This window comes from Ascaphus truei, chromosome 12, assembly GCF_040206685.1.
Source record: "Ascaphus truei isolate aAscTru1 chromosome 12, aAscTru1.hap1, whole genome shotgun sequence".
NCBI lineage: Eukaryota > Metazoa > Chordata > Amphibia > Anura > Ascaphidae > Ascaphus > Ascaphus truei.
Genome location: NC_134494.1, coordinates 18,219,161 through 18,243,129, shown reverse-complemented (window position 1 = coordinate 18,243,129; position 23,969 = coordinate 18,219,161). Strand labels below are relative to the sequence as shown.

At 45.7% G+C, this 23,969-nt stretch overlaps 1 protein-coding gene across 1 annotated transcript in view; it reads left to right on the top strand.

Annotated features, from left to right (window-relative positions):
* The window catches only part of LOC142463957 (uncharacterized), a 29,154-nt gene extending 6,000 nt beyond the window's left edge, over window positions 1–23,154 (top strand). The window contains exons 2-8 of the mRNA XM_075566874.1: window positions 13,103–13,273; window positions 13,370–13,453; window positions 15,659–15,739; window positions 16,066–16,158; window positions 16,793–16,888; window positions 22,758–22,795; window positions 23,035–23,154. Of these exons, the coding sequence (XP_075422989.1) occupies window positions 13,103–13,273; window positions 13,370–13,453; window positions 15,659–15,739; window positions 16,066–16,158; window positions 16,793–16,888; window positions 22,758–22,795; window positions 23,035–23,043 (572 nt within the window). The 3' untranslated portion in view covers window positions 23,044–23,154. The remainder of the gene's footprint in view (window positions 1–13,102; window positions 13,274–13,369; window positions 13,454–15,658; window positions 15,740–16,065; window positions 16,159–16,792; window positions 16,889–22,757; window positions 22,796–23,034) is intronic.
* Window positions 23,155–23,969: the final 815 nt, after the last annotated feature.

Genomic DNA, 23,969 nt, shown 5'->3' with positions numbered 1-23,969 from the left:
AGGTGGTCCCTGTGGGTCCGTGGGGTCCCCAGTTCTTCCCCGCAGGTGTTCCCCGTGGGTCCGCAGGTGGTACCTGTGGGTGTCCGGGGGTCCTCGGTTGGTACTGAAACATTGGTTGTGTCATGATGTAACGCTTTCCCCCCCCCACCCCCCATGCCCCCCGTGCACCCTGACTTAAGGGGTAATCTAAGAAGCCCTTCACGGATTAATACGCCCCCTAGGGGTTCCCCGCGCCGAATCTCAGCCTAAAGCTATGTGAAGATAAACTGTTGCTTCTGTCAAATGTCAAATGTCATGTACCAATGATCGCTCGCCACCCTTCCCCCTCTCCCCATCCCTTCCTGTCCCCCCCCCCTCTCTTCCCCCCTCTCCCCGCCCCCCCCCCTCTCCCCCCCCCCCTCTTCCCCCCCCCCCCTCTTCCCCCCCCCCCTCTTCCCCCCCCCCTCTTCCCCACCCCCCCCTCCCTCTTCCCCGCCCCCCCTCTTCCCCCCCCCTTCCTGTCCCCCCCCTCCCCCCCTTACCCCCCTCCCCCTTCCTGTCCCCCCCTCCCCCCTTCCTGTCCCACCCCTCCCCCCTTCCTGTCCCACCCCTCCCCCCTTCCTGTTCCCCCCTCCCCCCCTTCCTGTCCCCCCCCCTCCTCTTCCCCCCTCTCCCCCCCTCCGGTCCCCTCCCCCACCTCCGCTCCCCCCTCCCCCCCCACACACTGAGGCTGCAAGGGCACCGTAAGCCTGCCACGGCAGAACCATGCGCCCCAAGGGGCCACCCGCGCCGAACAACAGCTAAATATAGGGTGTAAATAAACTGCAGCAATCACCAGTTGCTGCAAACGTGATGAAAATGTACTATGTTGCAAATGTTTACTGCTTCTAAAGTGATGAAACTGTACTGTATGCTCATAAAGGCCGAACCAACCTGAGTCCCTCCCCCCCCATAACGCCCCCCCCATCATGCCTGCCCCCCCCCCCTCCCTCCACATTCACACTTTGACAAACAGGGTACCCCGGACCACTATGATAGATCCTCGCTCCCTCCGGAATCATTTGTTCCAGACCAAAACTAATTGTAATATGTTGAAAATGTGCTCCACCGGGGCCAGCGACGTGTTTCCCCCCACCCCTCCAACTCCCCCATGCCACCCACATCCCAAGGTTTACGAGGCAAACCAAGCCCACCTCCATAGGTCTATGTACTGCCAGGGACCTCCCAATCCCCACCTCAACTGCACAGAGGGTCAACCTATGGGATCGCCCCTCCGCCAAGACCAGCTCCCCGGGCCCGCACACCCACCTCCCCCCCCCCTCCTCTCCCAACTACCCTCCTCCTTTCCCCTTCACCCCCCCTCTCCCCCTCTCCCCTTTCTCCTCCCCCCTTCGCCCTCCCTCCCCTCCCCCTCCCACAGCCCTCCCCTTCTCCCCCCAACCCTCCCCCCCACGCACTACCCCTCCCACCAACCCCCAGTGCTATGGGGTCCAAAGGTTAATAGGCTCCAAGAGCAACCCCCGTCCCCCAACACCACGCTGTCCCAACGTTGGGAATGTACGCAGTTCTCCCGAGTTATCCCCCCCCAGGGCCACAGGCAGACCCCCCAGTTAACCTAGTTAGGGAGGGTGTTGGACCTCCCAGCCTGGCAGTGCCTCATGATTGATGCTCCGGAAGGATCTCCAGGGGTTCTGAACCCCCTTCCTTTGTCACACTGCTGCCAAAGGAACTTACTATTGGGCTCCCCGAAAGCCCGCTTCTCTTTCTCCCCATGTGTGTCTCCCCCCCTCTCCTTCCCAGCCCCCCCACCCTCTCCCCGATCTCTCCCATCAGTAAGGGCCTTAAAGCAGAAAACATGGTCTCCCTCTCCCCCCTCCCTTAGGGAACCAATTCTCCCCCGTCATGGGAAACACACGGGGCCCAGACCTCTCAAATCTGGGAACAAACCCCTCAAATAATGTCGTCAATTAAAATTATCTCCCTCAATGTTAAGGGCCTCAACTCAGTTAAGAAACGCAGATTAGCACTACAGGAACTTAGAAAAACCAAGGGCGACATTATCTGTATTCAAGAAACTCATTTTAACTCGAACGACCCCCCTAATACGTTCAAACATGCCTTTCCCCAGGCCTACAATGCCTCATCCCCCATTAAAAAAAGGGGAGTCGCTATACTGATAAAAAATAATGTTCCTTTTGTCCCCGCTAAAATAACCAGAGACCCGGAGGGAAGATACCTACTTCTGCAGGGCTCCTTATCAGGAACCCCAATCTCTATCATTAACGTATATGCCCCCAACGAAAACCAGGTTCACTTCATACAAAACCTTCTAGACTCCTTAGACCAATCAATACTCGCCTCCCTACTACTGGTCGGGGACCTTAATATGGTTCTTTCGCCTGACCAAGACAAATCTAATATGCCCACCACCACCCACACAGCCCAGACCCAGCAAAAGGCGAAAAAGTTCAGAGAGATCTTACACAACTTTTCCCTCACAGATATCTGGAGGGCGCAGCACGTAGGCCAGAGGGACTACACGTTCTTCTCAGCCCCGCATCAGTCCTACTCTCGGATCGACTATTTTCTAGGTACCACAAATGTTCTCCAGGCGGCCTCCCACTCCAACATAGGCCCAATTACATGGTCTGACCACGCCCCGGTCGAATTGACTCTCTCCCTACCTTTTGTTAAGAGCTCCACGTATAAATGGAAACTTAATGACTCCCTCCTCAATGACCCGCAAGTCGTAGAATCAATTCAGCGAAAATTAGCCTCATTCTTTAAAATAAACAAAGGGTCAGTCTCGGCACCGTCAACACTCTGGGAAGCCCACAAAGCTACAATCAGAGCACTTAACAACACAAGATCTGAGCTAAAATTATCCCAATTAGAAGAGGTAGAGAGAGCGCTCAAATGGACCAACCAAAGGTTCTATGACAGGGGCAATAAGGCAGACAAACTCTTAGCGTCAAAATTGAGAGGAATTAAGACGAAGGCCCAAATCACAAGGATCCGCACAAAAAGCGGCCACACTACCTATGTGGAGAAAGAAATTGCTCAGGAATTTGCTAACTACTACACAGACCTTTATAATCTCCACCCCCCTAACCTAGATACAGACACCGCAGATATTGCCTCGCAATTTCTAGCGCGATGCAATCTACCCTCTCTCACTGAAGAGGAGCTTTCAGCCCTGAGCCACAAAATCTCGCAGGAGGAACTGATCCAAGCCATAAGCTCTCTCAAAATAGCCAAAACCCCAGGCCCAGACGGCTTTTCGAACGCCTACTACAAAAAATTCATATCGTCCCTTTCCCCTTACCTAATTGAAATGTTTAACTCCTTCCTAGAAGGAGAACCGATTCCGGGCACAATTTCAGCTGCCAACTTAGCCATTATTCATAAGGAAGGAAGGGACCCGCTACAATGCGGTAATTACAGACCGATCTCCCTGCTTAATACAGACCTTAAACTCTTCAGCAAGATCCTCGCAAACAGGCTAAATCCTATTCTCCCCAGACTAATTCATATAGACCAAGTGGGTTTCGTGTCAACAAGACAGGCCTCTGACAATACCCGTAAAATCATTGATATTATTGACCACGTGCATCTTAATAAACTCCAGGCCATGATTCTCAGCCTAGATGCCGAGAAAGCTTTCGATAGGATCAAATGGACCTTCCTTGACCAAACCATGATTAAATTCGGCTTCTCAGGCCCCTTCCTCGAGGGTGTCCGAGCCCTATATCAGAACCCCACAGCATATCTAAAACTCCCAGGAGGACAATTAAACCCAATCCAAATCAGAAATGGAACCAGACAGGGCTGCCCCCTCTCCCCTCTGCTTTTCGCAATCTCTATTGAACCGTTAGCATCTCAAATCAGAGCCGACCCAAACATCAAAGGCATAACAATCGCCGATAAAAACTATAAAATATCCCTTTTCGCGGATGACGTTATTCTGACCCTCGCTGACCCACACATTTCCCTCCCTAACCTACAGAAACTTTTAGACCAATTCAGCCAGGTCTCAGACTATAAGATTAACACGGATAAATCCGAAGCGCTGAACATATCCCTACCAGACCCCATTTGGAAACTCTTACAATCAAATCACAAGTATAAATGGAACCCCTACCACATAAAATATTTAGGAATAAAAATCACTAGTTCATACAGTTCACTGTACAGAGCAAACTACCCCCCCCCCCCTATTTGACCAAATCAAAAGAGACCTAGACGCTTGGAACACATACCAGATCTCCTGGTTTGGCAGAATCGTCTCCGCAAAAATGAATATCCTCCCCCGTCTATTGTATTATTTCCAGACACTCCCAATCCCAGTTCCACTAGCCGAATAAAGAAATATACAATCATACATCCTACGTTTCATTTGGAAACAACGTAAACCTAGAGTTCCGAGGTCGGTACTCCTGTCCGCAAAGACAAGGGGAGGACTAGGAGTCCCTGATGTGGTTAGATACTACCAAGCAGCCATGCTCAGGCAAACAGTGGTTTGGAAGAACCTCCCGAGCTCTAACTGCTGGCTAGAAATTGAGTCACACTACGCATCCCCCATCCCCCTCCCAGTACTACTATGGTCTCAAGAATACAAGGTAAAAAGGCCTCAGAAGCTCGAGCTTGGAGTAATGAAATGCACGTGGTCCACTTGGTTCAAGAACAGAGGGAAATATGGCCTATCTTCATCCCCCTCCCAACTCACCCCCATATTCGGGAACCCAGAATTCCCTCCTGGGCACTCTCGAACCCAGTTTGGTCAATTCCAGGACCTAGACATTAGCTTGGTTGAGGATCTGCTGGAGAATGACGAAGCTCTTTCCTTCCAAGAGCTCAAAACGAAATTTACAGCCCCCAATCTCCCCTTATTCAAATTCCTTCAGATAAGGCATTTCCTTGGAGCTCTATCCCCGACCTCGAAATTCCCCCCACTGACCAGATTTGAGTCCCTCTGCCGAATAAGACAATACCAGAAAGGACTAATTTCGGGTATCTACAGGATAACCGAGACCTCCCTCCCCCAACCCTCCCATACCTATATGCAAAAATGGTGTGCAGATCTCAACACACCAATGGACCTTGAGGACTGGGAGGACGTCTGGGAAGCAGCTTCCAAAACTTCAATCTGTACCGTCACAAAAGAAAACATCTACAAAATACTATTTCAGTGGTACCTGACCCCGAGTAGACTGAGCCAGATTTTCCCTGGCACAGACGATCTGTGTTGGAGAGGATGTGGTCAAAAGGGGGACATGGCCCACATTTGGTGGTCATGTCCGGAGATCCAGAAGTTCTTGGCTAAAATCCAAAGACTCCTGGACGATACCCTAGGTATAGAGTTCCCCCTGGACCCCCTGACATACGTGCTGGGCAAGCCAATGGAAGATCTTCCAGCACCCGCGGCCAGGCTGACCTCTGCTATACTAACGGCGGCGAGATGCTCGGTTGCGGCGGCCTGGAAGCAAGTAAAGGCACCCTCGAGGAGGACAGTAGTGAATAGGATAAACATGGTTATGAATATGGAACGACTCACGGCCATGCTGAAACAAAAAATGCCCCAATTTTACAACACCTGGGAACCCTGGCCCCACTCAGGAGACCCACCCCTGCCATAGGCCCCAGCCAATAACTAAACAACCATAACTTGGGAACGATCGTGGAGACCCCCTATCCCTTCCCCCCCCCCCTCCCCTTCTCCCCCTCTTCTTGTCGTCCCCACCTATCTCCCCACCCTCTGCCCCCCCCTCTTTTTTTACTACATAACCAAGAAAAGGTTTTATTGAGACATCTGATATATTTAACAGTCATGTGCCAATGACTTCGACGCACATTGTTTTGATCTGACTGTAACCACTGTTTGTATTTTTTATATGTGCCTCCAATAAAGGAAAAAAGAGGGGGAAAAAAAAAAGCATTACACAACACAAGACATCATTAATTAAAAATCAAAATCAAAATCGGCCAAAAAAAATAAATTAAAAATGCAGCAAAATGACAAACAATTACATCCGCATAATGAACAAACATAAAAAAATCACCCTCAATACAAAGCAAGAAATTAAAAACAAATTATTGGCCTAATGTATTGATCTGTACCCTAAGTGGGTACAGATTAATACATTATCAGTCAATGTGCAAATAAAAAAAAAACACATCCAATGGAAAAAACTGTAAAAAAATACATTTCAATACATTCATTATATTACTTACCTTTAGGAGCGCTGGCCCTCCGACTTCCGGGGAAATAGGAAGCTCACATACCGCGAAGGCCTGAAACTGCATCCGATGCCATTCGTCATGAAGATCCGGATCAGGTATCCAAGTCTTCTTTCTTCTATCTTAAATTAGCTTCTTTCTTCTTCTGTAATTATCTCTTAATCTTCTGTCTTCTTTCAATCCAAAAAACCCAATGGTAGATCCCAACCGATGTTGTCTCGTCGTCTTCTTGGGCTCAAATGAGGCGTCACAGCCTTAAATATGGCTTGTGATGTCACATTTGGGCGGGAACTGGTTCAGCCATATGATTTGCTTCTGAAACCATGTGCTGATTTACATAATTTTTTTTAATGACGTCATTTAAAGGGAATGATGCCAGCCAATCAGAATGGCTGTGCTTCATTTCCCTTTAACATGATGTCACTAAATCCAAGATGGCCGGTATCATGTGGTATTTCAGCCAATCAGATCGTGGGAACCAATTCCCAATCTGATTGGTTGTAGTACACTATTTGGCTCCCTTTGGATGATGTCACATACTTGACCTAAAATGACTCAGTCACATGGTGTACAAAAAGCAATGGTGGTGCCCACCTGCATTATGTCATGTGTGCACGTGTTCAATAAATTATTTTTATCTATTTTTGGTATCGTAGCCCCCACTTTTTCATTTTTTTTCCTTTCTGCTGTGCTCCGTTGTCTTCACATTTGGAACTCGACTCACGGGGAACACCTGCGGGAAAGAACCGGGGGCCCCACAGCTGTGGGGGACCCGCAGACCTGCAGGGTCCACCCGAGGGCCCCCAGACCCCCATGGGAACCACCTGAGGGCCCCCAGACACCTGTGGGGATGACCCAGGGATCCCCAGACACCCGCGGGGACCACCCGTGGACCCCATTGGGGCCCGCAGTTACCCGCGGGTACCACCTGGAGGCCCACAGCACCTAGTGGGGACCACCCACAGGCCCCTAGACACCCCCGGGGTGCACTGTGGGGCCAGCGAACACCCGTCGGCCTGGGGTATTAATCCTGTATGTTAAAAAATAAATCATGGTTTTACAGTATGGGGGGGTACAGGGGGTCGGCTGTGTATTGGTGCTTAGTAAATATTGCAATATTTACTGGGGCCTAGGAGGTGGGTAATGGGGCTGTTGTGCGTATTTATGTTTTATTATGGGTGGCGGGGGTGGGTGAAGGGGGTATTAGCCCCAAGGATGGGTGTTTTAAGCCTTGCGGGCGGGTAGCGGGAGGGGTTAACCCCTTCATTGCCTTAGTGGTTAGCCGCTAAGGTGATGCAGTGTGCTGTAAATGCATTTTTCCTGCATGGGATTCATGCCGGGGGTCTTCGGTGCTGGTATTAATGGATATCAGCTCTGGAGACCCCCGGCAGCAAACTAAGGCAGGAAATTATTTTTTTCTTGTTTTTGCTCTTTTTTTTTTTAACAGTTGTAGCCCTCTTACCTCCACCCTAAGTGAGATTGGGGTGGGTAGGTGTATCTGACTACTATCAGTGTGGTGCGGTACCTGTTTGCTCACAGGAGGGCTGAGCTTCCGCCACGGGGAACCTGGGGCATTTATTCTAGGGGTACTTACTTCCAACGATGCAGCGCCTCCACCTGCGATGGCTCCCACCCTAGGGGGAGTGGTTCCTCGCAGGACAATCACAATAATCGATACTCACACAGATATATATTAACTAAGGACTTTACTTATGAACATAGAACATACATGCTGCATACTACATTAGTAACCTGTGTCCCTCTCTAGAGGAAACACCTATGGCGTCGCGCAGGACGCTTCCCCGACACTAGATCTCCCACCCAGTGTCCTGAGAATCCCCACCCAATGTCCCCAACTCTTGGAGAGAACGTGGGTGACTGCGCAGTCACTATGAACTAATAGGCCTGTTGGTGCACATATAATACAGAGGTACCTTCCGAGCACTCCGATGCTCGGGCCTGCCACACTCTTCTCAAAGGGTCAGACGTGCGATGCATCCGTCTGATCCTATCCAGGTAATATTCTCCAGGACCCCAACGTGGGTCCAACCGCTTCACGGGAACAGCAACCGCCGCTATCCCTGTCTATCCCTAACTAACCCTAAAGTGACAGGAATCCTAACCTAGGGCCTGTCCCTGATGAACCGCAACCTGAGGTGACTTGGGGGAATCTCCTAAGGCCTGCGGGATGATAACCTGCCCCACTCCCCTAACTCTCACTAACCCTAACACTAGCAGCTACACACTGCAACCTTAGGAACGCGTACAGCAACTTGCTGCACACTAGGGTGCCTGCCTGCCAGACCTCACAGCACTGACCGCTGTGACTCTGACAAGGCAGCACTCTATACTAAGGGCAGCGTCCCTATCTATGGGCCTCCCTAAATACTTAACCCACTAACCTGGTGGGGAGTTGAGGCCTTACTTGGGATGTGGGGGACCTTACTCAATGCAGGAGCTGCATATGCTCTCTGCACCCTTCCTTCCCTCACAGCTCCCCAGCTCCAACTGACAAACGTGCTGCAGCCCAAACAATGTATCCACTTTCCTTGCCTGGCCTTCCTAAGCCCTATTGGCTCCCTGGTGTCACATGGGGCATACATAGACTCATGAGACTCGTAGTCCCTGCTCAGAGTCTTCCCTGGTAAGCTAGGGGTTCGCGGGCTTTTGTTGCACCTCCCTGCACAGGCGCAGGCTATCTGGGGCTGCCTCACTATTCCCTGGCCTCTCCCTACACTGGCGCGACTTCTCCCTAACTCTCGCAGCCTCCCTGCGCATGCGCGAGCTATCTGGGGCTCTCCTGAGTCTGGGCCATCCCTGCGCATGCGCGAGACGGTCCTCAATGGCGGCGCCCTGCTCTGCAGCCGCCGGGAACTTAGAGACGCGATCGCGGCCTTAGCAACGGCCCGATCGCGTTCCCGGCAACCGGCCGCAGGCAGGAGAAGCCGCGCTGCTCCCTGCTCCAGCCCCCACCCTTGGAAGCAGCCGTCGGGTCTTTCGGCACCCGCGATCGAGCTGCCCAAGGGGAGGGGGGTCTCAAGGAGCTACGGGAGCTCCAGGCTACACAGTCTAAGTGGGTTTGGGGATTTATCTAATCTGTTTTGTGATAAAATTTATCAATCCTCAGATCTACTGTTAAATTGTTGTTTTTGCGTTGCTCTTAGTTTGCAAAATAATTATATTGCCATTATTCTACAAAGAAACAAAAGTAGCTGATATGCATGAATTAAGTAGACCTAAAATAAAGAAAAATAGATATACATTTTTCACTGGCTACAAATAAAATGATTAAAGCAATCCATGCTGCTCATATTGTTTATATATAGCAAATGGAAATATTACTGTATGCTCATTTGCATTAAACCTTGGTTTACACATGTGCTGTCATGTTGTTTGAATACAATCTTTTTGCTACATACTACTGAGTGCTGTTTCTTTGCTTTCCCTGCTTGGAAGGCAATCTGTTGCATACACACACACACACACACACACACACACACACACACACACACACACACACACACACACTGAAAAAAGGCAAAATAAGGTGCGCAAAACTAATTATCAACAATAGTAAAAATGGTGTCAAATGAGTTCTGCCGTAATGTAATGGATGTACACAACACCAATGATATACAAAAAGACAAAACAGAAAAGGTGCAAATCAGAGACAACAGGTGGTTAAATGTCTAACACCTGTGGGATAAATACGTAGAATATCCTTACAAGAATCCAGGGCGAGATATGATCTATAAAAGAGAAAAATGCCAATAAGGTGAAGTACGTTTTATCATATAAATAAAGCGCAAGAAAAGTGGCTACTTACAATGTCATCACATCTGGGCCTATGCGGATCTGGGGGCGAACCTGGTAGTCTATGGTCATTATATCGACGATTTGTTGATCATCTGGGATGGAGATGAAGAGAGTCTCCACATGGCTTTTGACAGATTTAATGATAACAATCTTGGATTAGTCTTTACTCACCAAACACATTCCAGTGAGATTATCTTCTTGGACTTGGTACTCTCGGTAGATAACGAGTATAATATACAGACGAGAGTCCACTTCAAAGAGGTAGCAGTTAACGGGTATCTACACGCAGATAGTAGTCATCTTCCTAAATGGCTCAGCAATATCCCGTTGAGCCAATTTAGTAGACTCAGACATAACTGCTCCTCTGACCTCATTTTTGAGGAACAGTCAGGCAAGCTTATTACTGATTTTGCAAAGAAAGGCTATGACTGTGATAAAGTCCAAGAATCATATCAAAAAGTCAGAGCCATGAATAGAACTGAGTTGTTGAATAAATCTAGAGGTAATGGTTCAAATAAGGTGTTAAGGGATAATAAGGATAACTCTACTGTAAAGAATGCAGTTAAATTCATCACAAAATACAGTGGTTATTCCCACAAAATCACTGAAATTCTTAATCATCATTGGAAAGTGTTGTTGTGTGATCCCCATCTCAGCAAATATCTCACACCTAGGGCATCTGTGGTTTTTCGCAAAGCATTTAATATTAAAAACCAGTTGGCCCCCAGTCGCATGAGAGAGATCCTTCCAATCATTCATTCTCATTTGCCCCTCTCTGGTAGTGTCAGATGTGGCAGATCATGGTTCTGTACACTCGATTAAGAGTAGGATTGACTGCCTTACCACACATGTGGTATATGCGCTGTCCTGTGCCTGTAAGATTCAGTACATAGGACATACTAAACGTTCTCTATGTACAAGATTTCTAGAACATCGACGAGCCATTATTAAGGGGGTTCTTACACACAGTGTCTCTCGACACTTTTCTATGGTACACTCAAGAGACCCCTCTAGTCTCAGGATTACAGGCATTGAATCTGTCCCCAGTTCCAAATTGGGTGGTGACAGATTCAAAACATTATGCATTCGTGAGTCCTACTGGATTTACTGCTTAGGCACGTTGGCTCCACTCGGACTCAACGAATGCATAGACACGAGCATTCTGGTTAACATCCGTCTTCCCTGCTTTCAGTATTCACGTTGCTGTCTCATCTTGTTTTTATATTTATCTTTATTTACAGTATCTTTAGGTCATCATTGTTTAATTTTAGATTATGATAATTTATTCATATTTAATAATAGAATTTTTAATTTAGTATCTTTCTTTAGCTCTGCTTTTTTCTTCTATATGTTGTTTTTTTTATATATTTAAATAATTGTCAGTATTATTTAGTTTTTTTCCCTACAGTCTACACCTTATTTTCTGGCCCATCATCTGATTTTTTGCTACCTCAGAGATTATATACTGATTATTTTGAATTTAAATATGGAGCTAAACCAGTTTTGATTGTCTGATGATGGTATACAATTTCAGATGGTTTCTGGCCAGAGCATGAAGTGTTCACACACGTGTACATTGTTACATGGGTGTGTGTTTAATGTCTGTTCATCAGTATAATCTGTTTTCCTTAGTATTATCCCATTTTTATTTCATTCTCGTTGTTTATTATTACCTTGGGATTCCTTGCAATTACACACTGACAGTTTGCAGCCTGTTTGCACTCTAGTAGCTAATTATGTCACTATATAAGCTGGTATCTACTGTATTGCTACTGTCTAGCCTTGAGAAAGTCACTGTTTGTGACGAAACGTGTTGGCGTGTGACGTCAGCACGCAGTGACGCGCATACGGCAGGCGGAGCCAGGCCAGGTTTGAAGTTATTTTGTGCTACTATCTGGAGACTCTACATGCTCACAGCCACCCCATCTCCTACCCCTCGTGGCGCCGCCATTGCTGTGAAGTTAATTGATTCACAGCAGTTTTTCCATCTGGCTGCTGCCATTGAGATTCCAGTGTGGTTTAGGCCTTGCCCCCGCTGCCTGCTACAGCGTCCGCTGTGGCGGACGCTGCGCTCACGAGCCCTCCCCGCAACGGCACCGGGCCCGCTGCAAGGGGGGGCCGCAGCGCTCGCGCGAGAGCTACTCCTGCTCTCAATAGAATTGAGAGCAGGAACTCGCGTCGGGCGGCACGGCACGCCCCCTGGCGGTTCAGCCAATGAGGACGAACCTGCCGGGTGACGTCATGGCCGCGCCCCCGTCACTCCCCCGCCACGCCCCCCCCCCCCGGTCTCTCTCTCTGCAGCTCCCTGCAGACCAGATAATCGGCTGCACGCGCCGCCAATCTCGCGGGCGCGCGTTGCAGCTGATTTACCGGGGCCTTAGCCTTATCCACTTGCTACCACAGAAGGACATTGTACCATACACTCCACTGGCTAGTGGGAGTTATATTCTGGTGTATGTATCATCTCTACATCAAGTGGTATACTGTGGACTGTTCTCCCTCATGGATTAACCCTTTCATCACCTATTGGTCCTGCAACCTGTCTGCTATATCCATCTGCTGCTGTTTACAGATTGTCTCAATTGATTGTGTTTTTACCCACATTGTGAGTATAGGTCCTGGTGACCATTCTCTGTTTCATTAAAGAATCCTCCTATACATACATACATACATACATACATACACACCTTAACCATAGACACTCCAAGCTGCATGGCACCCCCGAGTTCCTAAGATATTTTATTCTAAAATGTCCATATAATAATTCTTGTCCAGGGAGAAACAATGGGGTTAACTCTGGGGTTAGTCTCACTTTGGCAGTCAATAGAAAAGTGTGACATCATCATTGGGTGACCCTGCAGCAATATGGGGGTCCCAGCAGCTTTAAGTGCCACAGGTTAGTTCCGGAAGATTCTCATTGATTCCGGAAGATTCTCAAGATTCTCATTCAAGGCGGATTGTTGCTTTAAGGCTGATTAAATACATCTAAGCAAGCCAATTACACTGATACTGTAAGTTGTTGATATTGTTTGAGCCGCTAAGTGGGACTGACCCCTTGTTTTGTCTGCAGGTAGCCAGACTTTCTCCAGTTTGGTGGTCTTTTTTACCGTTTCCTTGTCACTGTTGACTGCAGTGGCTTCTTTCATCTCCATGATCTCATGGTGGGTAAACTGCTGGTTTAGAGAGCATAAGGCGAGACGTAGACCCTACATCGAACCCTTTTCAGGGTCTATCACAATACGTAAGTAGACTGTTTCAACCGCTACATCTACTGTATATATATTATAAATATGGAGGGAGAAAAAAACAAACAATATATACTCCCCTTTACCCACAGGTAACTTCGTAGGACATGTCATGATTATGAATGTCATCGTAATGATCTCGGCTTTTGTGTTTGCAGTCTTGTATATTATGAAAGGTAACTAAAATATTTCTTATTCTACAGCGTGTCGTCTTTGTAAAATCAAGGGGGTGGCGATCACCTTTCCTTCTGGTATAGTGAGACAAAAAACGACTCTCACTCTGTCAAAGCACAATTATTTCTTTTATTAGAGATACATATTATAGCAAAGATAGGAAGCGCTCTAACATAGATAAAGTCCAAACTTTTTAGAGATAAGTTGATGTGGTGCAGCTTGAACAGTTGAATTGTTCCCAATTCCCAGCAGCAGCAAAAATGTTCACAATGTTCAGCGCTCCTCATTATATGGAAAGATGTGAGAAAGAAAAGAGCAATATAGTGAAGTACGTTCACATAATATTTTTAGCGCAAAAAAATGGTAAGATATTCACTTACATTAAAGTGGCTATACCAGGCACGTAATGGTATCTTTTGATGATAATTCACCTCTGTGTTGGCAATAAAGATTTCAAGAGGGACTTCTTTTGTAAAAGCTCCAGCTTTATAAAAGTTCAGGTAGTAAATTAACACATAACAGTGTAAAATACAAACAGGGACAGACCAGTTCGTGTGCGCTACTCCGGTTTCTGCGACATCCACCGCCGATCCAGCCGGCGTTCTACGTCACTTCCGGAAGTTTATTGCCAACACGGAGGTGAATAATCATCAAAAGTTATCATTATGTGCCTGGTATAGGCACTTTAATGTACAGCAAGTGCATATCTTACCATTTTTTTGTGCTAAAAATATTATGTGAACGTACTTCACTATATTGTTCTTTTCATTCTCACATCTTTCCATATCACGAGGAGCGCTGAACATTGTGAACATTAGAGATACATAGCAAATATAATGAATGTCTTAAAAAGACACGACACAGGGCATCAATCTGTGCAATTTCTAGGATAGGTAGGCTTGGGTTCCCATGAGTCCTAATACATTCTTGAAGGGTTCACAGTTATACTGTCTCACTGTCTATTTCTTCTTCTCCTTTAGGCACACAATTCTTTTTCTCCCTGGTGCTGGTTCCTTTAGTAGTTCTGCCAACACTCCCGTACATGTAGAACCAAACAAACTCACGAACTACCACTTACATGGTACACACACGGTGCAATAAGCATACTGTAGATGCTCTTCTGCATTCAAATCATTGTGCAGGTACCGCTACGTTTCGTCGGCATAGACCCTTCATCGGTGGTTAACCACATGCACCTAACGAAGCCGTGCCCCCGAAATGTTGTGATACCTGCACGATGGCTCGAATGAAGAAGACCATCTATGTTTATTGGACCACTATCCTGTGTGCCAGGGGTGTGCATACTGAGGGACGCGAGATTTATTTTGGGGGGGGGGGGGTGCAGTGGTTACAGAGGCTCTGCGCTCTTCAGCGGGAGGCCTCTATAACTCATTCACCGGAATTAAGCCAGCTTTGGGCCACCCGTCGCCATGGCAATTCGGCGTCAAATGACAGTGTAGGGTCATGTGACTTGACAACACCGCAGCGTCATTTGACGCCGGATTACAGGTAAAAGGGGGCGCGACACTGGGGGAGAGCCAACAGGGAGTGCAGTGCAGGAAATTGGCGCACCTCAGCTGTGTGCCATTGCTGTTCGTTAGTACATTTGGTTCTAAAAACAACTGCCCTACAGCAGCGGCAGCTACTATTTATTTATTATTTATTTATTTATTATTTTATTTATTTTTTATATATTATATTTATTTATTATTTATTATTTAATTTACCATTTATTCGAGTAAAAGCCGCCGGCTGGATGCGTGTCCCAAGCGTGGAGCCGCGGCGCGTGGCGGCGCACTGTGACGTCACAGTCACGTGCGCGCCCGGCTTCCCCGGGCTTCCCCGACACCCCTGGAGATGAAAATAAGGTACGCGGGGTGCGGGGAAGCAGAGGGGCAGAGCAGGAGCCGGGGTCGGGAAGGGGTGGTAAATTGGGCGCCAAGTGGAGGGGGGGTGCGTGGGGCAAACGCGGCGGCTCGCGGTTTTGACTGGCGGCAGCCGGGGTAGATCCCGGCATGCCGCCGGCATGTACTCAAATAAAAGTTGCCGCTACTGTACATCTTTGCATTATACATATATAAGGACTTGGTAGAGGGGCGTGGCATCCTTATTCTTCGACCAGATGAAGGTGTTTCAGAATTAAGTTGTTACTAAGATAACCTTTGGTTTTATGTTTTCATAATTCGGACATCCCATCCGTCTTCCAGGGTTTCCCTACCCAACATTACTGCTGGCGTTGCTGCAAGGGCTTTTAGCCATTACAAGCTGTGTTATTCGCTTCATAAACCGTAAGCAATCTGCAATTTTATGTACTCTGTTTCTCCATATAACTGCTCCCTAGAACTCCTCCTCACACCTATTGCTCCAAAAAAACCATTCCCTACAACTCCTATTGCTGCATATAACCGCTCCCTATAACTCCTCTTATTGCTCCATAAAACCTCTCCCTATAACTCCTCCTATTGTTCCATATAACCAGTTCCTATAACTCCTCCTATTGTTCCATATAACCAGTTCCTGTAACTCCTCCTATTGTTCCATATAGCTGTTCCCTCAGAGTTGCATGGATAAAGCAGAAAAAGTACATTTTTTAACCCAAAGTGTCTTCTTTCAGGTAAATGTTTTTTCATTGTGGCTTATGTCACACATACTACTGCAATCATGGGACTGACAATAGCTGTTCTGATTGAAATAATTCAGACCTATAGTAAGTCATTTTACTAACTCTGCCTGTTGTAAGTGCAAAATACGTGCATCTCAATGTAACATTCAGCTCACTATGTTGTGTGCCCCTCTGGCAGTGGAGAGAGAAAATAAACCATATTTAATAGTGTAGTGAAGATGTTTCTTTATATTGGTACAGAAACAATTTCTTCGGTGCGATTTTTGTGACATTTTCTGCATCAAATGTAAGAAGATTGTTAATCATAAAAAATTTCTTATTTGATTAGATCGTGAGACAGTTCCATCCCACCTTAGCTTGACATTATGAAAACGTTTAAAAAAATGCAGAATTATTTTTACATCCAATATAAGTTTGTCATGTAACTCCTCCACCTCTCCATATACATCTCCATAACTCCTTTTACTGCCTCTCATAACCTGCTTCCTATGGCTCCTCCTATTGCTCCATTTAACCGCTCCCTATAATTCCTCCATATAATGTAACTGCTCCTTACAATTCCTCAATTTCTCCTATCGGTTCATTCTGTATAACCGCTCTCTAAAACTCCTCCCTAACGCCTCCCATTGCCCAATAGAACTGCTAACGCCTCCCTAACTTCTCCTATTGCAGCAAAAGTATTTATAGAATGCTAACTGTTGCTCATTTTCTGACACAGGAAAAGTGTGCATACCGGGAACCTGTGAATGGTACTACTCAATGCTGATCTTTTTGTACAGCACAGTCTGGCATGGCCTACTTCTTATTAAAACCGGTGAGTATTGGTGTTTTGTGTTTCCAGCTCTGCAGGACTTAAAACAGTTTAGGCTAGGTCCCCGGTGCCTGCTGTGGAGCGCGCTGCAGGGACAAGAACCACCATTCAATGGGGCCGGGCCCGCTTGATGCCTTGGCTGTTGCTTTGGGCGACCAGATTTTTTCTGTCTTCAGAACTGGTGACGGAGCGCTGGCCACGCCCTCCGGTGGTTCGGCCGATGAAGGTGAACCTGTCGGGTGACGTCATGGTGACGTCATGGCCGCGCCCCCCGCCATGCCCTCCCCCACCATGCCCTCCCCCACCCCCTGCAGCTCTGCACAGACCGGGGATCACAGCTGCACGGGCCGCCAGCCTGGCAGGCGTGCGTGCAGCGCCGACACGGGGGCCGTGGCCTTATGCAACTGAAAATGAACATACTGCCATATAAAACAGTACTAGTATGGCTGAACACTTGCAGCTGTTTAAAGCGTCTTTTCCCTTAAAAACCCCAAAATATTTTGGAATCTCTCTATAATTAGCGCTACATTTTGGTACACCATTTCATTTTTTTAATCCCAATGGGATCTATTAATCATAGTGAACATGTTGGTGTTTGGTCTGACAATATTTCCACAAATAATTCGTAAATCTTCGCTAACCCCCACAAAATAAGTGTTCAAATTGTTTTTTAATACAAACTCCGTGCGGAAGCATGAAACTCCACCCCCATTTAGCTGAAAAACATTTTTTCTTAGCATTGTCAAACATTGAAAATCTTTGTTGGCGTGTTTTTTTTTTGTTCAATTGACCAAAACCAATTAAAAATAAAGAGGAATGTGAGCTTGAGACAAAAGGTGGCACTGTGTGCTCATTTGCATGTCATTTCCCAGAATCGCTTGCTGCAGTGGAAGTGCTGGGTGATAATGGTGAAAGGCGGGGTTGCAGACCAGTCTAAAACATGCAAATGAACACACAGTAATATTTCCATTTGCCATATGCTTTAGTGTGGAGGGTTTTTGACCCCTTTTTTTACCCACCATAAGAAAGAAAGAAAGAGAGAGAGAGAGAGAGAGAGAGAGAGAGAGAGTTTTTGAATATATTTCTTGAAGATGTAAAATTATTTCGGATTTCACATTACAGTTTGTCACTTGGGTGTTTAAAAAACAAAAACAAAAAAACCATAGACAATTTTTTACCAAACTTTGTTTTCCATGTTCATGCGTTTGCATTTGAAACGTGCACTATGATTTTCATTCACACTTCCCCCTCCTCCCATTCCCCCATTCCCATGTGTTCCAGGTGTAAATAACACCTTTATTATTTCTACTTATGTTAAAAAGAACAATCTAGTTAACCAAAGATGTACCGAGAAAGATGGATCGTGTCAAAGAGCCACGAGCCACACAGAGAATCCCTTTGCAGGGCGCACAACAGACCAGAATATGGCCAAATTTGATCTCTTTAAAACAGTAAAAGATATAAACCTCTTTGCAAGAAAAATGCTTCTACACAAGCATTTTAAGCGAAGAGGTAGATTTAATATAGGTGAGGCGTCTGACAACAATATGGAAGAAGGAGGCCAGGAACATTTTGAAAACCTGATCTCCTTACTTGAGGATAGTGGGAAAAAATCCAGGAGATGGTCCCCACACTTTCCTCAAACCTCAAAGTCGCTTCACCCCTCACCAGGACACCTGTTCGAATATTTCCACTTTCCTAAACATGGTCACCAAGGACCTAGAAGAACTTAACATTAGGAAAGGAACGAACAATCTAAATAAAAGAGAACAAAAAGCTCTTAAAGAAATTATGGATATGGAAGAAATCACTGTTAAACCTGCGGACAAAGTGGGCAACATAGTCCTCCAAAAATAGAGGACTATGTGTCAGAAAGCCGCAGATTACTAGGGGATAAGAAATGCTACAAAACCCTTGAGAGGGACCCCACTGAGATCTTCCAAAAAGAGCTAAGCAAAATCCTGGAAAAAGGTTTTCAGACCAAGGTGATCACAAATCAGGAACAAGAATTTATGATGAATAAACATCCAACTATATCAACATTCTATAGTATCCCCAAAATACACAAAAATAAAAACAAACCCCCAGGAAGACCCATAGTGTCGGGCATAGGGTCACTTACAGAAAACTCTAGCATCTACATAGACAAAGTTCTAAGAAACTTTGTGGTTGCTTTACCTTGCTATGTCCAAGACACGAAAGACGTACTTAAACGCCTAGATGGCATACAGGTGAGCCAGAGCACTCTACTAGTCAGTATTATGCTACTATGGCAAGGTAGCAAAAAGGAATTAGACACCGTCCTATGTCTGCTAAATGCAAATGAGCATAACCTCAGAATAACATCAGAGGTCAGCAAAGAAAGTATTACCTTCCTCGACCTAAGAATAACTAAAACGGCTGATGGACATCTCTCAGCCTGCAATTACAAAAGGAAAACTGCAAAACAGTTACTTGAAGGCTGACAGCTATCACCCCAAAGCACTCATCAGGGGGATCCCTATAGGCCAATATCTCAGAATAAGAAGAAATTGCTCAGATTTGAACACTTTTAAACAACAAGCGAAGGAGATGAAGGACAATTTTTTGGCAAGAGGCTATTCGAAGACACAATTAAAAACAGTCTATCATAGGGCGATAAACACACCTAGAGATATGCTCCCTTTGGACAAACCAAAGGCCAAAAGTAACAAGGAGATCAGATGCATCAGCACATACAATGGACAATGGAAAGAGATCAATGTTATTCTGGGAAAATACTGGCATCTGCTTACAAATGACGATGACTTGAAACTGGTTCTAAAAAACAAGCCATTAGTGGTATGGAGAAGGTCAAAAAAACATCCGTGATCTCCTCGTACATAGTCACTACACCAGACAAAAGAATAAAAACCAAAACACATGGCTTAAAGTTAAGGGCTTCTATAAGTGCCATAACTGTAAAGCATGTGACGATATGCAGGAGAGTAAAACCTTCTCCAATTGGAACAACACTAAAACCTTCACAGTCAAGGGGTTCATAAATTGCAAAAGCACGTGTGTAATATATCTCATTACCTGCACATGTGGAGCGAAATATGTGGGAAAGACAAAAAGAGAACTAAGAAGGAGAAGTTTAGTTCCATCTTGGCTCCATTAGAAATCAACAAGACACCCCAGTCTCCAGACATGTCCGGGAACAACATGCAGGAGATACAAATACATTAAGCTTTCAAGGCATTGACCATATAGCCCCCAGTATTCGGAAGGGAAGTTGGGATAAACAACTCCTCCAGCGAGAGGCCAAGTGGATTTATCTACTACATACCCAAAACCCTACAGGCGCATTAATGAAGGCTTTGTATTCACCCCTTTCCTCTAGCAAAAGATTGGTCTTCATTGAAAACCTGCAATAAGAATCCATATAGCTGTGACTAACGTTGTATTCACAACATGACGAAGCACTGGTTTTCATTCACTAACTCACATTTCAGCAGTTCCTATAGCCTAACCGCTAGGAAACACGGCATTGACTAGCGTCTATCCGGTTGCCATGACAACCGTTACGTATAAAGGGGCGGACATAGACGCGACAACGCCCACCCCGGAAGTCGCCGCTGTTTAGCGACGAAACGTACGTCGGGTTAGCTGGCTGATTTTAATCTTTCAAGTTCAGTCTATCAGCTTGAGGTCTTATTTACGGACCACTCTAAAAACCTGTATGCAGATCTCCTTCCTGTGGAGAGTCTGCTCACGACTATGGGTGTCAGTATGCACGCTCTAAGAGCCTGTATGGCTCGCTTGTAACTGCTCAGCGAGGCTTTGGAGTCAGATACTAAGATACACCTCCAAACCAGATACTCGTACATTCACAAGTGTAAAAATCACCCACTGATCACACTGTGCAGCGCGGACTATGACACGCTGATTGCTGCCATTAGTATATATGCATGCAATAGCAACTGTTCACTCTTGGGCACATGGGTTTCAAACATGCAATAAATTAGTCAACAAAGTAACTGTAGCTCGCCTTGCATTACCATATAAGGCACCCTGGTACATGTGAGCACTATCACTTACCTGTACCACCCATCTATACTCGATACCACCTTAACATCAGAACACCATAGTGTAAGGAAATTACTTTTCCTGATGTACACGGGTTTCTCGTGTAAGACTCGTTTAGAACTTGCAAATCAGATAGTTTAAGTGCTCACAAGGGTTACAATCACTCAATGACTACACCGCAAAGTGCGGGATATGCCACGCCGATTGAAGGTATCTCTATATATGCACGCAAGAGTCACTGCTCCACTGTGGATATGTGGGTTTCGAGTATGCAATATCCTAGGTAGTAGTTTTTCTATGGTCCGCCCTCTACTACCATATGAGGCATTTTGATACTTCTAGGTACTATTATGCACCTGTAATACTTACCTGTATTGCACACTGCCCAAACGGTAGAATACCAACTGTTTTAGATAACTATCTTCCTGATATCGGATGCATAAACATATATCCCAGCTACTCGTATACTTCATTAACCTGACTCATGTGCTATAACTGACTCTCCTGATGTGTGGAACACACTCACCAAGTCAGTCCATTGAGGATTGTAGCTATTGGACGGAGGGGCTCAGTATTCACCCGGCCAAATATCACTCCTACTACATCAAACCCAGCCACAAGATATTTATATTAAAATATCAGAACAATAGACATCTTAATAGTCTACATAGTGGTCCACACAGCTCACAACTTTTAGTATTTACATCTACTACATCTGTAGATGTTTATGTTATTTTCTGTGAACGTCACTACTAATAAAGAAATTTTTAGCAGTTAGTCTGTAAGCCTGTTAAGACTTAAGAATAAGTATATATAATATTCTGGTCTGTTGTGCGCCCTGCAAAGGGATTCTCTGTGTGGCTCGTGCCTCTTTGACACGATCCATCTTTCTCAGTATATCTCTCAGCATACTTCCCTGGCAGCACACAGTACTTCAATCTGGAGTTAGAGCGAGGTACATCTCCCCTTTCTAGAGGTGTAGGTCATCGGGAAGCGCAAACCATGCAGACGCACCAGTGACACGCACGCCGAGACACAGGGGAGGCAGAGAACACACGCTTCACTTGCCGAGATCCAGATCGCGGGATCTACATGCTTTTTTAATTCTAATACCATGTGAGTGTATCCCTTACCACTTGCTTTTTATAAATTTGTCCTTCCAGTCTGCACTATGTCCGTTTCTTTTATTATTAAGGTCCCCAGAAGCTCCTTGTGATTACCATCCTTGGTGGGCTGAGATTTAAAGATACCTTTTTGTGAACATCACTCACTATATGTTTGTGAGTATTCTACACACAGACCTTTATAAATATATGAACTCACGATTTATCACATATACTGCACCATCAGATTATTTTTCTGTTTTGCATGGTTTGCGCTTCCCGATGACCTACACCTCTGCAATCTACATGGGATCGTGAGAAGGATCCTCCACTGGGTTATAGCGGCATCCATATTTGTTTATATTGGTATCACTTTATATTACTTTACTTCACTGTATATTACACTTAGTAAGATTGGGCTTTAGGCAGGTTGTTTGTTATTTGGTTATTTTAGAGCGCCACTATTGATAATTTTGTCTGTATCACATCTCCCCATTCTGCCTAACCAAAGATGTAGCAAGACTTACTGTACCAGGTGCCATGGACGAATAAGTAAAAGTCCACGTGGCCGGGGAGAGTGACGGACGCGACCGAGCAGCTGGGGGTCCATGCGTCTGAATTGGGACCCCCTGCCTCGTTAATCCTTCGATGCAGCGTCACTAGGACGATAAACCTTACTACATTTGTCATTTTAAGATACTGATGGAATCTCTGTTTTGCAGTTTGTGTGCTGAAGGACAGATTGCAAGAAAGGACACAGGTATGGTATATCCGTATGGCTTTAAATAACACTTTCAGTGTCACAGGGGCTATCAACCGTTTGCTTAGCATGCATTACTGGCCTGTACAGCACTTGGGGTGTTATGAGACCATGTTACATTTTAATTAGTACATTTCATTGCTTCTTGTGATATAAAGCTGGCAGGTTTTCTAAATAGCTGTCTTCTTTCTACAAAATATCTAAGCACCAGTCTTGATTTTTTTTTTGGTCTTTTGCAGGGTCTCTGAAAAATATCTATGCACAGCGGAAGAGAGATGTACACTTGAAAAGACCTCCAGATTGAGATATACCAAACTATCCATAAAACTGTTGCAGCAACGAGAAAAAAAAACCCAAAAGATGATTATTTGCAATATGTTTTGCTCAGCCTCAAAGGGCTAGTATTGACACCAAATGAGTAAGATTTTATCGAATTACCGGCAATTATAGGCTAAAGCAGTAAAATTCAAGGCATTATTGAAAACCCTGCTCTCTGATTGGATAATGCCCGGAATTTTAGCAGCTTGCAAAGTGTAATTTTCAAGAAAGACAATGGGAAAAAGCAGGCACCAACAATTCAGGAACAAAAAATAAATGAATATCCAAGGGAGCGTGTGCCCATTAAAAAATAATTATTTAATGGATTCTTACAAAACTAACAGCAACATTATGGGGTACAAAGCCCCCCACCAACGCTTTGTACCCCGTAATGTTGCTGTTATATTTGTAAGAATCCATTAAATAATTATTATTTTTTGTTTCAAATTTTTTTATTAGGCATATATAACATTTAACATTTATCGTCAGCTTTACAGTAATTGGGCCTAATACAGATTTTTCTCACTTTATCTTGGGAGGGAGAGAAAGCCTCAACGTCCCCCTGACCCTCAAGGGCCTGCCGGGGTGGCGCGAGTGTGGAAACAGAAAGGGGAAGAGAAAGTGGGAGGGGGGGAGGGGCATTGTTCTCCTTCTCCTTGGAGTCCGCAGCATGGTTCTCTGTTTTATCATGGAGACTCTTTTTACTGTTATGGGGCAATTCGGCGCAGGAGAGCCATATGCGTTAGCTATGGGTCCCATGTATTATTGAAGGAGGTGGTGGACCGCTTCAGAAAGGCAGTCTCTCCATCTCCATAACCTCCTGCACCCTTTTTATTATTGTTTGTTTAGAGGGGGG